Source organism: Delphinapterus leucas, chromosome 19, assembly GCF_059928025.1.
Source record: "Delphinapterus leucas isolate spDelLeu-1000000601 "Yukka" chromosome 19, BTC_Dleu_Yukka2, whole genome shotgun sequence".
In the NCBI taxonomy this organism is placed as follows: domain Eukaryota; kingdom Metazoa; phylum Chordata; class Mammalia; order Artiodactyla; family Monodontidae; genus Delphinapterus; species Delphinapterus leucas.
This window is the reverse complement of record NC_143147.1, coordinates 21,175,523-21,188,919: the sequence shown is the minus strand read 5'-3', so window position 1 is coordinate 21,188,919 and position 13,397 is coordinate 21,175,523. Positions and strand designations below refer to the sequence as shown.

Below are 13,397 nucleotides of genomic sequence, written 5' to 3'. Positions count from 1 at the left end.
AATGGGCCAGGACTCCCTCTGGAAGAGGAAACGAACTCCATCCCTTCCTGCCCCTCCCCATCTGGGATTTTCCTTTCTGAAAAGTCTGGCCCATCTGGGGCTGAGACCTGCATGGCTCTGGCCCTGGCTTCTTCACAAGCATCCCAGCTCTCACTTTCCCCTCTGGCTTTCCTGTGCCCCACCTGCCAGCTTCCTCGAGTTCTGTCTCTGCCCTGTGTGGCTCCAGGTCCCCCACCCACCTCTTCGGACCCTTGAGGAGCACAGGGATTCTGCAGAAAGCAGAGTCGATCCGGGGCAGGGCTCAGGGGCAGCCCACTTCCCCCCTCGTACCTTGGTGCGTAGAACGTCCTTGCTACTTCATTGGAAAAAATTTTAACCAGAAAATCTAGAGAATAATGTAGCAAACAATGGTGCAGTCACCTCCCAGAATTAACAGATGTTAAGCTCTGAAGATACATGGAAAGACTTTTCAATCAAGAAAATAAAGCATTACAGATGAGAATGAAGTCTCTCTGTCTCTCCCTTTCCTCTTGCCCTTCCTCTCAACCTAGAAGCAGCTACTGGCATGAATTTGGTGTGTAGCCTTCTAGGCTGCAGTTCGTGTTTTCGCTATGCATATATATCCTTTTATGGCATTGCATGTACTTTTAAAGTGTATATAAGTGTGTCTATATGTATCATATATTTTGCAATTCAATCGGCATTCATTTTGAAACTTGTCAGCGTTGCTACACAAAGATCTAGTTCATCCATTTTAACTGCACTGTGTGTATGGGTTCCTCTACACATTGTGTGTGTATGGGTTCCCCTTGTGAGCATTTGTTTCCAGTCTTTTCACAAAAGAAAGAGTGAGGCAGGTAAATACCCTTGTTCACATTTCCTTGTGCACACACGTATTCAAGTTTCTCTAGAGCAGTACTTTCCAGTAGAAATATAGTGCGAGCCACGTATATAACTTAAACTTTTCTAGTGGTCACATTGAGTAAAAATAAACAGGTGAAACTAATGTGAAGAATATATTTTATTTAGCCCAATAGAGTCAAAATATTATCATTTCAACATGTAAACAAGATTAAGAAATTAATGAGATCATTTACATTCTCTTTCTCATACTAAGCCTTTGAAACCCAGAGTGTATTTTACACTCAGCACATCTCAGTTTGGACTAGTCACATTTTAGGCGCTCAATATCCACGTGCAGCAAGCAGCTCCTGTACGGGACAGCATAGCCCTGGGGTCTGTTTGTAGAAGAGGATTTGCTAAGTAGTAGGCTAAGCTGTGCATATTTTCAACTTTATTAGTTATTGACAAATTACTCTCCAAATAATTATACTAACTTACACCCCCCGCAAGCAGTCTGGGAAAGTTCCTATTTTCCTACATTCTTTCCAACCCTTAATATCATTAGACTTTTAAATTTTGACCAGGTTGATGGGTATGAAGTAGTATCTCATTGTGGTTTCATTAGAATTTCCACCCTTTGCTGTGGTAAGAGGAAATGTACATGCAGAGCACAGAGAAGGCTTTCCATAAATATTTGCGGAATTGAATTAACGAGCCTTGGTTTCCCCTTTTGCAGAAAGGGCTGATGGCATCTGTTCTGCCTCCCCAAGGAGGCGGCGAGGCTCTGTGTGGTCTGAAGCTGTGGAAAGCTTTGTGTTAGGTTCAAAGCGACATGCAAATGTGTAGAGAGGAAGGACCTCTGGCTCCTTGAAGGCTGAGGAGGTGGGGACAAGGACCTCGAGGGAGGCCAAGGGAAGTGGGGACTGTGCCTTTAAATACAGTTCCCCACACTGAGCATGGGGAGTGGGGCACTGAGCAGGCCACATGTGCCCACCCCTCTCCCTGTCTCCCCCTGCTTCAGCTAATTCCAGGATGTGAAAGATGCGTGAGGCATTAAGGGGCTTCAAACCGTGCGAGACTTTGATGATGCTAAATAAAGCCAAATGCTGCAATGAACTGAGTTTTGGCATGCCAACAAAGGCCGTGCCCTGCTCCCCCCAACCCCCAATACCTCCTTGTTAACCTTATTGGCTGAGCCAGTTTCCATGGAAACTACCAAGTTCAAAGGGATACTGTAGTATGTTCACCCTGCCTTTTCCTTCTGCTCCCAGCTAGCCACTCGGACTGAGTTAGAGGTTCTGAGTGCTAAGGGAGCTCCAGGTGCTCTGGTTATGCTTTCATCCATTCATTAATCCTCTCTCCCCATCCCTCTCCTGCCCTTCTCTCTCTTCTCCCTGCAGGCCAGCCAGCTTGGCGTGTACAAAGCGTTTGTGGATAACTATAAAGTCGCTCTGGAGACAGCTGAGAAGTGCAGCCAGTCCAACAACCAATTCCAGAAGATCTCCGAGGTGGGCAGCTCCCTGCACAGCCACCCCTACGACTCAGGGTTTGGGGGGCTGCTCAGAGCCTTCTAGCCTTAGGGCCTCTCCTCCCCTGCTTGCCAGTGAGGAAAATGGTTCCCCGGATGAGTAACACTTAGCCTGATTTGCTTTCTTGCCCGCGACATTTTCCCTCTTAACATAAGAATATCGCTTTATGTATGATTTTGTTATTCTCTTTTAGGTTATTCTGCATTAGAACAGGGGAAGCAAAAAAGGAAATTAAAAAGGCAGCATTCTCCCACACTGTGGTGACCTTAAGCAAGTCACTTCCCTTCTCTTGGGCTTATTCCCTCTGCTATAGAATGAGGTGTCTGGATTGATCCAGCTCATCCCAAGCCTGCTTGACAAGAACCACCAGGGGCACTGTTTAAAATGCAGATCTTCAGGCACCTTCCCTGGAGCTTCAATTCAGAAGGTTTGGGGTGGGGCCCAGGAGTCTGTATTTTTAACAAACTTCCCCAGGTGATTTTTATAATCGGGAAGATTTGAGGGAGTCTGGACTAGGTGATCTTTTAAGATCCTTGCAGTCCCACAGAGAGCGGACAAAGGCCATGTGGATAAGAAGCCCTAGACCGTCTGGCTGGGAATATGCCTGTCCCTGCGGCTGCAGCCCAGCTCTCCCACCACCCTCCTCCACAGGGCAAAGATGTGGCATTGTCTGCCGCCGCCGACACTTCTATCCAGGAAGTGGCAGGGAAGGGCTCTAGGATTCCTCAGGAGCACAGCCCAGCTCACCCCTTGAGCCAAAAAGATCTCAGGGATACCCCCCACCCCCCACCCCTCCCAACCAGGCCACTGGCTTTACAGTCACAACACCCAGCTCCAAGCTTGGGGCAGGAGAACCTCTGGTTCCAAGGAAAGGGAGCTCCTTCTGCAGTTTTGGAAGTCCTGCCTTATAGGCCCCCTCTGAATCCTTTGCTTTCTCTCTCGGCTCTGTTGCTGGAAAAGTTGGTGAGGTGCAGGGTAGTTTTCGAGAAACTACTGGGGTTATAAGGGTTATACCCAAGTTTGGAATCAGCTGGGAGGCAGTACAAGAGTAGGGCAGATGGAGATGAAAATGTCAGCTTGATTACTAGTCAAAGCCGGATTGGAAAAATGTGGACATGGATCTGTAGCCACACTGGATTTGCTAACACTTCCCCTCCACGTTCAAACACATCTATTGGGGGCAGAGAGAGGAGGGCTGAGCTCTGTTTCTTCTCCCAAACCCAGGGGTCAGGTGAGTCACCCTCTGCCTGGGAGGACGGAGTGGAGTGAGGGGTGGGAAGGTCCCTCTAAGTGGAGCAATGAGGCTGGAGAAAGGGTGTTCCTCTCACGGCTCCCCGCCCTCCCTGGGAACAAACTGGGTTTCCCATCTGTGTTCAGAGTGACCCTGCCAAGGCTGCCCGGGTGCCCGGGTCATGTGTGGTCCAGAGAGTGGTCAGGGGGTTCTCCTCTTAGCCTGGGCTGACTGCGTGTTCTCCATGGTTGGCAGAAACCCCTGCGCTCTTCCCCAAGCCCCTCTCATAGCCAGCTGGCCCCAAGGGCAGAGCGAGGCCCGTGGCCTGCTGCCAGTGGCTCCTCACCCTGACTCATGCGCAGACGCTGTCACTTCCCACTGGTGCTGCCGCTTAATTACTGCAATTAGGCCCCTCCTCCTCTGCAGCAGAGCGATTTCATACCTCTAGGCTGCCCTGGAAGGGGACATGGAGAAAAATTCCCTAAACCTGGGGATCCAGACACAGGCTTGAGAAGCTGAGTAACCTCCCTTTTCCCCAGCCCCACACCCCAGGCTCAGTCCCTGGGGGTTTTCTCTGTCTAGAAACAGCTTGAGGCAGGAGTAGGAAGTGTGGAGCCCCCGCTGCCTGGGCATTGCCTCCCAGGCAGAGCAGGCAACATCACCTGGTACCTGACCTTGGCCTCACCTCGTCCCCACCTTCCTGCTGACACGTCCCCTGGGAACACACACACCCCCGCCCCCCCTCCGCCGCTGCCCGCCAACCATGCACTCAGTCTTCCAAGTGGGGATTGCATTACAGCTCCAATTACAGGCCACACTGGTCCAGTGGCAAGGGCTAGAGCTGGAACCTCTGACTCTAAAGGCAGGTGAAAGAGGTTAGGATCAGATAAGCTATCCCTGGGGTCTGTTTCCGGCACTCACTCCCTGTCACTTTGCACGGGATCCAGGAGGGGTGTTGCCTCTTCCTTCCTTGAAGTTTCCTCTCTGACGCCCAGCCCAGACATGGTGGGTGGGGAGTGCGGGTGGGGCCGGTGGCTGGGTGAGTCCCTTTCAGTACGCTCGGACTGCCTGCCCCTCCCTGCTTCCCCCTGTGCAGGTGTGTGGGGCCCTTCGCTCCTATCTCAAGGGCTGCTCACGCCCAAGGAGCAGCTGGTGCCCTGGTAGCTTGTCCACTAAAAGCCTGTTGGCCCTGGGCTGGCGTGTACAGACCTCCAAGTAGTGGCCGCTGCTGCGGGATGGAGGAGGGTGTGGGCCTCCTCTGGAAGGCCCTCTGAGCTGCTGGGGAGAGGCTTCAGGGGACCCCCGAGGCTCCAGGAGATGATGGGTGTGGCCCAGGGGCTCATAAGCGGAGAGGCAGAGGGAGGCCTGCACGTGTTAGTCTTTGTGTCTCTTCTCCTATTTGCACCCCTGGGTTTCAGAGCCCTTCTTCCTGCGTTGCTCACGATGGGGGATGGGGAGGCTCAGGGGACAGGCCAGGTAGTGATTCCTCTTCTCTGTTTGGCAGGAACTGAAAGTGAAAGGTCCCAAGGACTCCAAGGACAGCCACACGTCAGTCACTATGGAAGGTACTTTGGGGAATGGCTTGGATAACAGTCACCTTCCTTTGTCTGGCTTTGTGGACTGTGGTGCCCTGCTTGTGTGTGTGCGTGTGCGTGCGTGCGTGCGTGCGTGTGTGTGTGTGTGTGTGAGTGTGTGCATGCGAGGCATCCAGCCTCTGTCCCCAGGCAGCTGGCCAGCTACAAACGTGCTCCTCCCTAGGATGCCGGCAGGCGGCTCACTCCCCCCTCCCCCCTCCACGCACGCAGCCCTCCCCTCCCTCCCCTCCCTCCCCTCCCTCCCCTCCCTCCCCTCCCTCCCCTCCCCTCCCCTCCCCCTTGCTAGAAGAGCACCAGAAGCGGCTGCTTGATTCTGGAGGCTGTGCGGCAGCAGCCGGGAAGGTGGCTGAGTGGCCGGGCCGCTGATGGGAGCTGGGGAGCCGGGAGCGATGGCCGCCCGCTCCTGCCGCGGGGACGGAGGCTGCCATGGAAATTCTCCTCATCGTTCGCTTCTGCTGTAACTGCACCTATGGTAACCCAGGCCCCCTCTCCCGAGAGGTGGTGTGTCTTCCCACCTCTGGGGGCTGGCTGGAGTGGGCTAAAATGTGGCCATCAAGGTTTGGGGGGCAGCAGGGCGGGGAGGGGGGACACGTGGCTGGACCTATGTTAACCCCGTGCCGGCCAGCTTCCAGCCTGGAGTTGGAGTCTGGGGGCCGCTCGGGGCAGGGTGGCTTGGAAATGGGAGGACCAGGCTAGAAGGGTCCAGGTACCCCCGAGGATCTGTGGGGAGTTGGTGGCTCAGCTTCAGAGGCTGGGGGCGACTTCCTGGAGAGGCTGTTACGGAGAGAAAGTGACAAGGCTGGGCCTGCAGGGGTGGCCACCCTGGGGTTGGAGAGGGGTCAGCAGGGGCAATCAGAGAGTGACAGATGGTCTGGATGGCAGTGCCTTGGAGCGGGAGGGCGCCAGCCCCAGCTGGAGGGAGAAGTTGGGAGTCTCTTTGTTTCGTGAGAGGCCAGGGTATTGTGTGCCTGGAGTGCACACACCGCCTTCGCTCTCTCCTCTCTGAATGGCAGGGGAGCAGGAAGGAATTGGATTGCTCCCAGGGGGTTCGTTTCTAGCCACTGGAGACCCTTGAGCTGAGGTCTTGGCCGTGAATGCTGGTGGGAGAGGGGGGCGTGGCCGGCTGCTGCTTTGTGAAGGTCACACACCCACCATACAATAGCGGGGACGGACAGAGCATCATCTTCGCAGCTCCCTCAGGGAGGAGGTCCTGGGACAGGTGTGTGCAGTCAGCCAGGCTCTTGCTCAGATGAGGCTGGCACAGATCTCGGCAAGGAAGTGTCCGGAAGCTAGTGGGCCCCGCCTTCCGAGGCCAGAGGTACCTTAGGGATGAGCCCCGCTGCCTCTGGCAGGGGCATAAGGCTCAAATGTTGCCCCAGGCCAGCTGCTCTGGGCTCCTGTGGCAGGCAGCTGGTTTCAGGACCTTCTTCTCTCCCACCAGGCGTTGTGTCTCTGCACCCCTCTCAGTCACTTTGCTCTCATATCTCCGTGGTAACCCGGAGCTCCTTGTTGAAGGCTGAACAGAGGGGGGTGGCAGCATGCTGGAGGAGCGATGCTGAGGTTTCTCGGGCTCTTCCCGGAGGCCGCTGTGCACGATCAGCTGTCCCCTCACCTTCTCGGGCTGTCCTGCATTGAAGACTGCTCGTGATGGAGATTGCCCCTGAGGTCGCCCCTCTCCAGCTGTCCCAGCAGGGGACCTGGGTCCCCGCCCCTCGGCTGACCTGGGTCCCCACCCCTCGGCTGAGATTCTGACAGGCTTGAAACTGGCGTGGTCCTAGATCTGAGGGGAAAATGCCCTTTTTGGTCTGGCCTAGGAGTTGGTCAAGTCTCCAGTCAGTCTCCCTAAAGAGGAAACGGTCGGCCCTTTGCTTCCTCTTTCTTCCCCCAAAAGAAGCTTAGTTTTAGTGAAGCAGGCCTGGGACCTGGAGTTCAGGGTTTCTTTGGTCCCTGCAGCAAAGTCAGCTTTAAAGTGAAGGGTCAGGAGTGAAGGAGCCCTTGCTGACCACGCTGTTTGACTCTTCTCAGCCCCTCCAAGGGGTGCTGGTTGTGGGGTATCAGGGAGGCTGTGCCACTTGGGGCTCACTCTGCAGTTGTGTGCCTTAGCGGTTGTGTGCCGAGCGCCCAGTCTGCAGGGCTCCAGGGCCACACGCAGTGGAGGTGCAAGGAAAGCCGCGTGCGACCCAGGCCCCTAAGAAGGGGACTCACCTTGGCAACAAGAGAGGCCCGCTCATCCATTCCTTCCCGGTGAATCTTTCCCAGAATCCTCCCGAGGGCCACCGAGCTGTTGCAGGTGCTGCCTCCCCTACGGAAGGGGACATCTCAAAGATAGGAGCACGGGTAGACCATGGGTAGATTCAAAACCCAGCTGTCCCTTACAGCTTTGTGACTGTGAGCAAGTTACATAATCTCTCTGTGCTTTCGAGAAGTTTCTGCATCTGTAAAATGGGGCTAGTGATAATTGCTTCCCTTTTTAATTAAAGGAAATAACGCACGTAAAACAGTGCCATTGGACACAGAGTAAGTACTCAGCAAGCTAGAGAGAGGCCAGCTCGCACATGTCATGGTTGGACTTTTAGGCGCTGTGAGTGTTGCTTGTGAAAATCCTGGTTGGGGAAGGCTTTCTGGAGGAGGGGGAGAGACAGGCATTGCAACTTGGTGAATGGTGTCTGTCCCAGAAACAGGAACCCCATGGTGAGGAGGGGCAAGAGTGGGTGAAGCAGAGGCAGGAAGCAGGCCAGCCTGCTGGAGCCGTGGAGCAGGTGAGGGGGGAAAGGTGGGCTCTTCACCCTGCATTCTCAGGGGAAGCAGGTGTGCAGGTGCCGTGGAGAGCACGAACGTCAGGGCCCCTGCACTTGCCTCTCCCCACCCTTCCTCCCACCTGCCCCTCCACCACCTGGGGCTGATGCATTAGGACTCATTCCACGGCCACAGTCAAGTGGACTCTTGAGGTGACTATGGGCATATTAATAACCCGTCTGAAACCCAATCCACCATTTGTGCAGACCTCTGAGCTTAGCCAGAAACCTCTTCCTCCTGGGACCTGACAGAGGGGCAGAGGGAGCTGACACTGTAGTATCAGCTTTCCCTGGACGGGAACTCGAGGGCCCACCCTGGCAGGTGTCTGCTGAGCTTGCACTTTCTCTGGGTCTCTGGGGTTCTCAGGGAGTGATTTTTTTCCCCCCCTGCAGATGGGCTGAGCCACAGGTGGGTACCCTAGACAGCCTCAGAACTGGCCCCGTCCTGGGCTGGTAACTGGGCTGTACCCTCACTGTCCCAAGATACCCCAAGCCTGGTCCTGTCCATTCTAGCTCCCATAGCCCACGGGGAGGGGCTCTAGAAATTGCTCAATTAAGAAAGGGCTGCAAATAAATCATGGGAGATGTGTTTGCACAAAGCAGTGGTTTTCAACCATTATGACATATCAGAATCAGCACAGGAGATTTTTAAAAATGGTGATGCCTGGGTTCTGCCCATCAGAGCCTGCTGTTTAGTTGATGGGAGAGGGGGAAACAAGCATCTGAGTCTTTTAAGAGTTCTCTAGTGATTCTAACGGGCAGCCAGGCAAAGCCAACAGGTGAGGCTCGAGGCACACCACTGAGACTGCGTCTTCTCCATAGCCAGCACATTATTCCCCAAAGTGTCCATTTAGCAACGCGCAGGGTATTTATATCTAGGGCTTTGGGGAACTCTCTGGTTTGGGGGCTGTCACGGCCTGGTCCCATGGGACACCCACTCTGGCGTCCTCCTCCCCAGACCAGCATCCTGCCTCTTACTGCTCCCACGGCAGGAGGACAAAGGCCATGACCTCGTGGACAGAGGTGTCCAGGTGCAGGACCGGAGCTGAACCCCCCAGGCTGGGAGGGGCAGGGCACAGCTGCTTGCAGGAGCCTTGTTTGGAAGTGTCAGTGGGCCAGCTGCCGCCACCACCTGTCCCTGCTGAATCCCAGCAATCCTTATTTGGTGTCCTGGTCACCGAGGGGTGTGGCCAGTGGGGGCCCCGATGAGCTTGCATTTTCCCAGCCTCTTCAGGGGCTCTCATACTCGAAGCCCCACCTGAATTCCTTTAGGAAATCTTTGCCCCCCAGCGGCCACTAGCTTGAGAGCAGAGCCTTTCTGTGGAGGTTGGGTATGCCTCCTTGGCCCTCAGCCAGGAGGGGGTTGAGGGCACGGAGAGGGGTCTTCCTCATGGAGATGAGGTCAACCGTGTGGGTCAGAACGATGCGTGCTGTTCCCAGCTGGCGGTGCCAGGCCTTGGACCAGAGGGATATGAGAATGATGGGGCACAGGGACACCGCCCTCCCTGGAAAAACAGTGTCTCCTTCCTGCATTCTGGGGTCCCGGGTGTGACCCCCAGAGTCCTGGAGCTCTGGGGGGTAAGGCTGTGTGATTCATCGTGGAGGGTACAGAGGAGTATCTGTGTCTGCTTTGAGCCTGGTCAAGCCAGGACGGGCCTGGGGGATGCACAGCCCTCAAAGAAATCACGTCTGGTGGGAGATGAGATGAGGAGGGGACCCGGGCCACCAGAGCTGTGTGTCCCCCTTTTGGTGTTATCTCGCCTGCCTGGGGTGAAAATGGAGGTGTGGGTTACCATGGAACCCACTTTGGCCTTCTGTAAGCGGGTGTCCATGCAAGGGAGGGAGGCGGGTGGGGGCATGAGGCTGCCCCCTAAGGTCTCAGGCTGCTCCCTGTATTTCATCTGACCTGTCTCCTTTCTCCCTGCCCCCAACAGCTCTGCTCTACAAGCCCATTGACCGAGTAACCAGGAGCACCCTTGTCCTACACGTGAGTGTGTACCCCCCTGCATGGCCTGAGAGGGCTTAAGAGTTGGATGGGAGACTGAACTCAGGGTGGGCGGGCACTGGAGTCGCTGAGCACAGCCCTGGGGAGTTGGGCAGAGGGTCGCTGGGCCCTGACTGCCTGCCTGGCCTGTGGTGACCGTGCTGATGGGTCCAGGGCCTAAAAGTAGCTTGGCTACTAAGCTTGATTTTGGGCCAAATGCTCCCCAGAAGGCAGGCACTTCCTGCCTCCCGATCCCTTGACTGATGGTCTCGAGTGTCCTTGGAGCAGCTGTGGGGTGAGTAGGGGAGTGTCTCTCCCAGCTGCTAGGTGACACGAGACTCCACCTGGTCTGTGCTACCCGGGGGAAGAGTAATGACTGCAGCAGGAATAAAGCGGCACCACTGCCCTCACCCCTGCTGCTCTGACCCTAATTTTTATTTCCGATTTTGCAGGCATGACCAAGTTAGAGGGTGGGTCCCTAGTGTCTCCCTCGGAATTCTTTCAGTGAGGATAGAGTTCTCCCCACTGTCTTCTCACTAAGCCCCAGAACCGCTCCCCGCAACTCACCACCCCATCCTTCCCAGGACCTGCTGAAGCACACACCTGTGGACCACCCAGACTACCCGCTGCTACAGGATGCCCTCCGCATCTCCCAGAACTTCCTGTCCAGCATCAATGAGGACATTGACCCCCGCCGGACTGCAGTCACAACCCCCAAGGGGGAGGTGAGCTCAGGACCCAGCATAGCCTGGCACCCAGATTGCCCGTCCCTGCTCTCCTGCCCTGCTCGGGCACCACTGCCCGATGCTCTGTGGCTCTCCAACCCTGATCTCTCATTCCCAGCCAAGGAGAGGCCTTCAGGTCCTGGACTGAGAGCTTAAAGTCCAGCGTCTCATGAATCTTCACAATAGCCCACAGGAGCAGAAGAGGGAACGGGGCCCCGGGGAGTCTCTCCAGGTCTCCTGCATGAGGTCTCTCGGCTCTAAGTGTCGGAACTGGATTCTTTAGCTGGGGTTATCTGTCTGCAAGCCTCATGCGCTGACCCCCAGACCAGGGCTCTGGCTATCTCGTTCTTGAATGCAGACAGCCCCCGTCTGGGCAGTATGATGTCCTCAGAGTCCCCTGGAAGATAATGGCTCAGGCTGAGGGAGCTTGTGGAGTCAGGGAGAGATGACTGAGGCTGCCAGGTGGCTGGACTGTCCCAGGTGGGCGCCTAGGTGTGGCTAGCAGCTCCAGTTCCCTGGGGGCCCTTTTTGGTGGAAGGGTGGGGGCACCTCAGTGAGGGGAAGCAATGTGAAGAATCAAAGGGACAGTTACCTGCATGGGTCAGCAGCCTGGCCCACATACGGGGTTTCCTGTCCAAGAGAGGTAATTAAGTGGCGTTTAGGAGTGAAGGCTGGCTGGGTTTATGCTCCTTTTGTGACATTTACGAGCCTCCAGTGTCTCCTGGGGAGGGAAGTAATGAGGGACACGTTCTGGAGAGTGACTAATAGGGTACAGAGAGCTGTTGCTGATGCAGCTCCCAGCCCTGGTTTGCAAACCCTGGAATGTCACCAGTTTGTTGGACTCTGCGGATGTCTGAAAGAGCTCCAGAGGCCCTGGAACATGACCAGTTTCAGATCATTTTAATTGTATACTTTCTAGGTGCTCACCTACATATTGCAACGTATATAGGTCACGCGGCACGTAATACGGGGAAGGCTGGGACAGATCGTGACAGCCCCACAGCAGCCTGCTGGCTCTGAGGGTGGCAGGGAGGAGGCTCTGGAAGTTATGCGTGGAGCAGAATGCTCTGGACCAGCCAGAGCCCAGGTTAGAGATGGCTGCAGGTTCCCCAGGACACTGAGATGGCCCCACGGAGGGAAGTCCAGGGTCAGAGACAGTGTAAATGGGCCTGAGTGGTTCTGCAGGTCGAGGTTTAGCTGAAACTAGATCAACATCTTAGGCAGGGTTAGGGGGGTTTTATGGTGGGGGTGGGAGGGAGTGTTCATGACCCAGGGTGGGTAAATCCAGGTGTGAGCTGTTGAGAGCTGCAGGGAAGTGGAAAGCTACCGCTTGTTGATCACATCTTACATGCCAGGCACTGTGCTAACTGTTCTACATACACCATGACTCCTACCTTGTGGGGCAAATATCATTATCCCCATTTTACAGTTTCTAAGACTGAGGCTTAGAGAAATCAGGGAAATTGCCCTCAAGATCACAGCCAGGAAGTGGCAGAGCCTGGATTTAAGCCCACGTCCCTGACCCCAAAGCCAGTGCTCTTAACCACCAGACGCTACGGTCCCTCCCTGGAGCCCCACCCTCACCCCCACAGCTGGATGGGTGCAGGCTGAGCCCTGGGCTGACTCCCAGGTGGGGGCGGGTGTACCATCTCCCTCAGACGCGGCAGCTGGTGAAGGACGGCTTCCTGGTGGAAGTGTCGGAGGGCTCCCGGAAGCTGCGGCATGTCTTCCTCTTCACAGACGTCCTACTGTGCGCCAAGCTAAAGAAGACATCGGCGGGGTGAGTGTGCAGGATGGGGGGCTGCAGTGCAGCTCGACCCTGCCCGCTGTGGAGCCCCTCAGCAACCGGGGGCCGTCTGCATTTTTTTCCCCTTTTAAAAAACATATTAATTTTATTTTACTTCATAGCCTTTTTCTAAAAATAAATCATGGTTTTAATTGTAAAGATAACGCAACCAGATTACAGAAAAAAAAAAAAAAAGACCCGTCACCCACCTGAACATAGCATCGGTCTCCTGCTGCTGTATTTCCTTCCAGTTTTCTAAAATGTTCTTATGTTTTTTCGTATACTTGTAATCAGAGTGAATACCCAATTTGGGGCTCTGCTTTTTCCATTTCACGTCATAAGCGTTTTCCCTGTTGCTGCCTAATCTTCATAATCATCATTTTACTTTCCTGCGTGATGCTACAAGTGGATATGCCATAATTTACTTAAGCATTCTCCTTTTATTAGCCATCTCTAAATTTTTGCTAACTGCAATTCAGTGAATATTCATTAAATCTGCTGGTATCATTTATTGAGTGGTTATGCCATGCCAGGTGCCACGACAAATGCTTTGAATATATTATTTCTAATCTCCCCAGTGACTCCACAAAGTAGGTATTATTATCCCCATCTCACAGATGAGAGAAAAGGCTTAGAATAAAGTTAAATAAGTTGCCCGAGGTCGCACAACTGAAGTGGAGGAGATGGGATTTGAACCTTAATCTGACTTGAAAGCTTCTTTCCAGCTCCGTCACTATACCCAGTGATATGGGTGTCTCTGTGTCATGAGCAGAAAAGCTTATTCAGTATTCATTCCCACATCCTTCCACCTGTATTTCCTTATCATCTACGGGGTGCCAGGGGAGACGAGCCATACGCTCAGTGTTGCAGGGAGGTGCAAACCAAAGTCCTGGGGGAAGCGAGAGAAGG

The 13,397-nt window shown here is 54.6% G+C and overlaps 1 protein-coding gene across 4 annotated transcripts in view; it reads left to right on the top strand.

Moving 5' to 3' along the window:
* The window catches only part of ABR (ABR activator of RhoGEF and GTPase), a 178,161-nt gene that overhangs the window by 115,756 nt on the left and 49,008 nt on the right, over nucleotides 1–13,397 (top strand). For 3 of the 4 annotated variants that reach the window (XM_022595769.2, XM_022595770.2, XM_022595771.3), the window contains 5 exons: nucleotides 2,244–2,351; nucleotides 5,108–5,168; nucleotides 9,928–9,980; nucleotides 10,562–10,702; nucleotides 12,361–12,482. In XM_022595769.2, the coding sequence (XP_022451477.2) occupies nucleotides 2,244–2,351; nucleotides 5,108–5,168; nucleotides 9,928–9,980; nucleotides 10,562–10,702; nucleotides 12,361–12,482 (485 nt within the window). Of the gene's footprint in view, nucleotides 1–2,243; nucleotides 2,352–5,107; nucleotides 5,169–5,505; nucleotides 5,671–9,927; nucleotides 9,981–10,561; nucleotides 10,703–12,360; nucleotides 12,483–13,397 lie in introns of those variants that run through there. The other variant, XM_089900651.1, reaches the window with a different exon arrangement.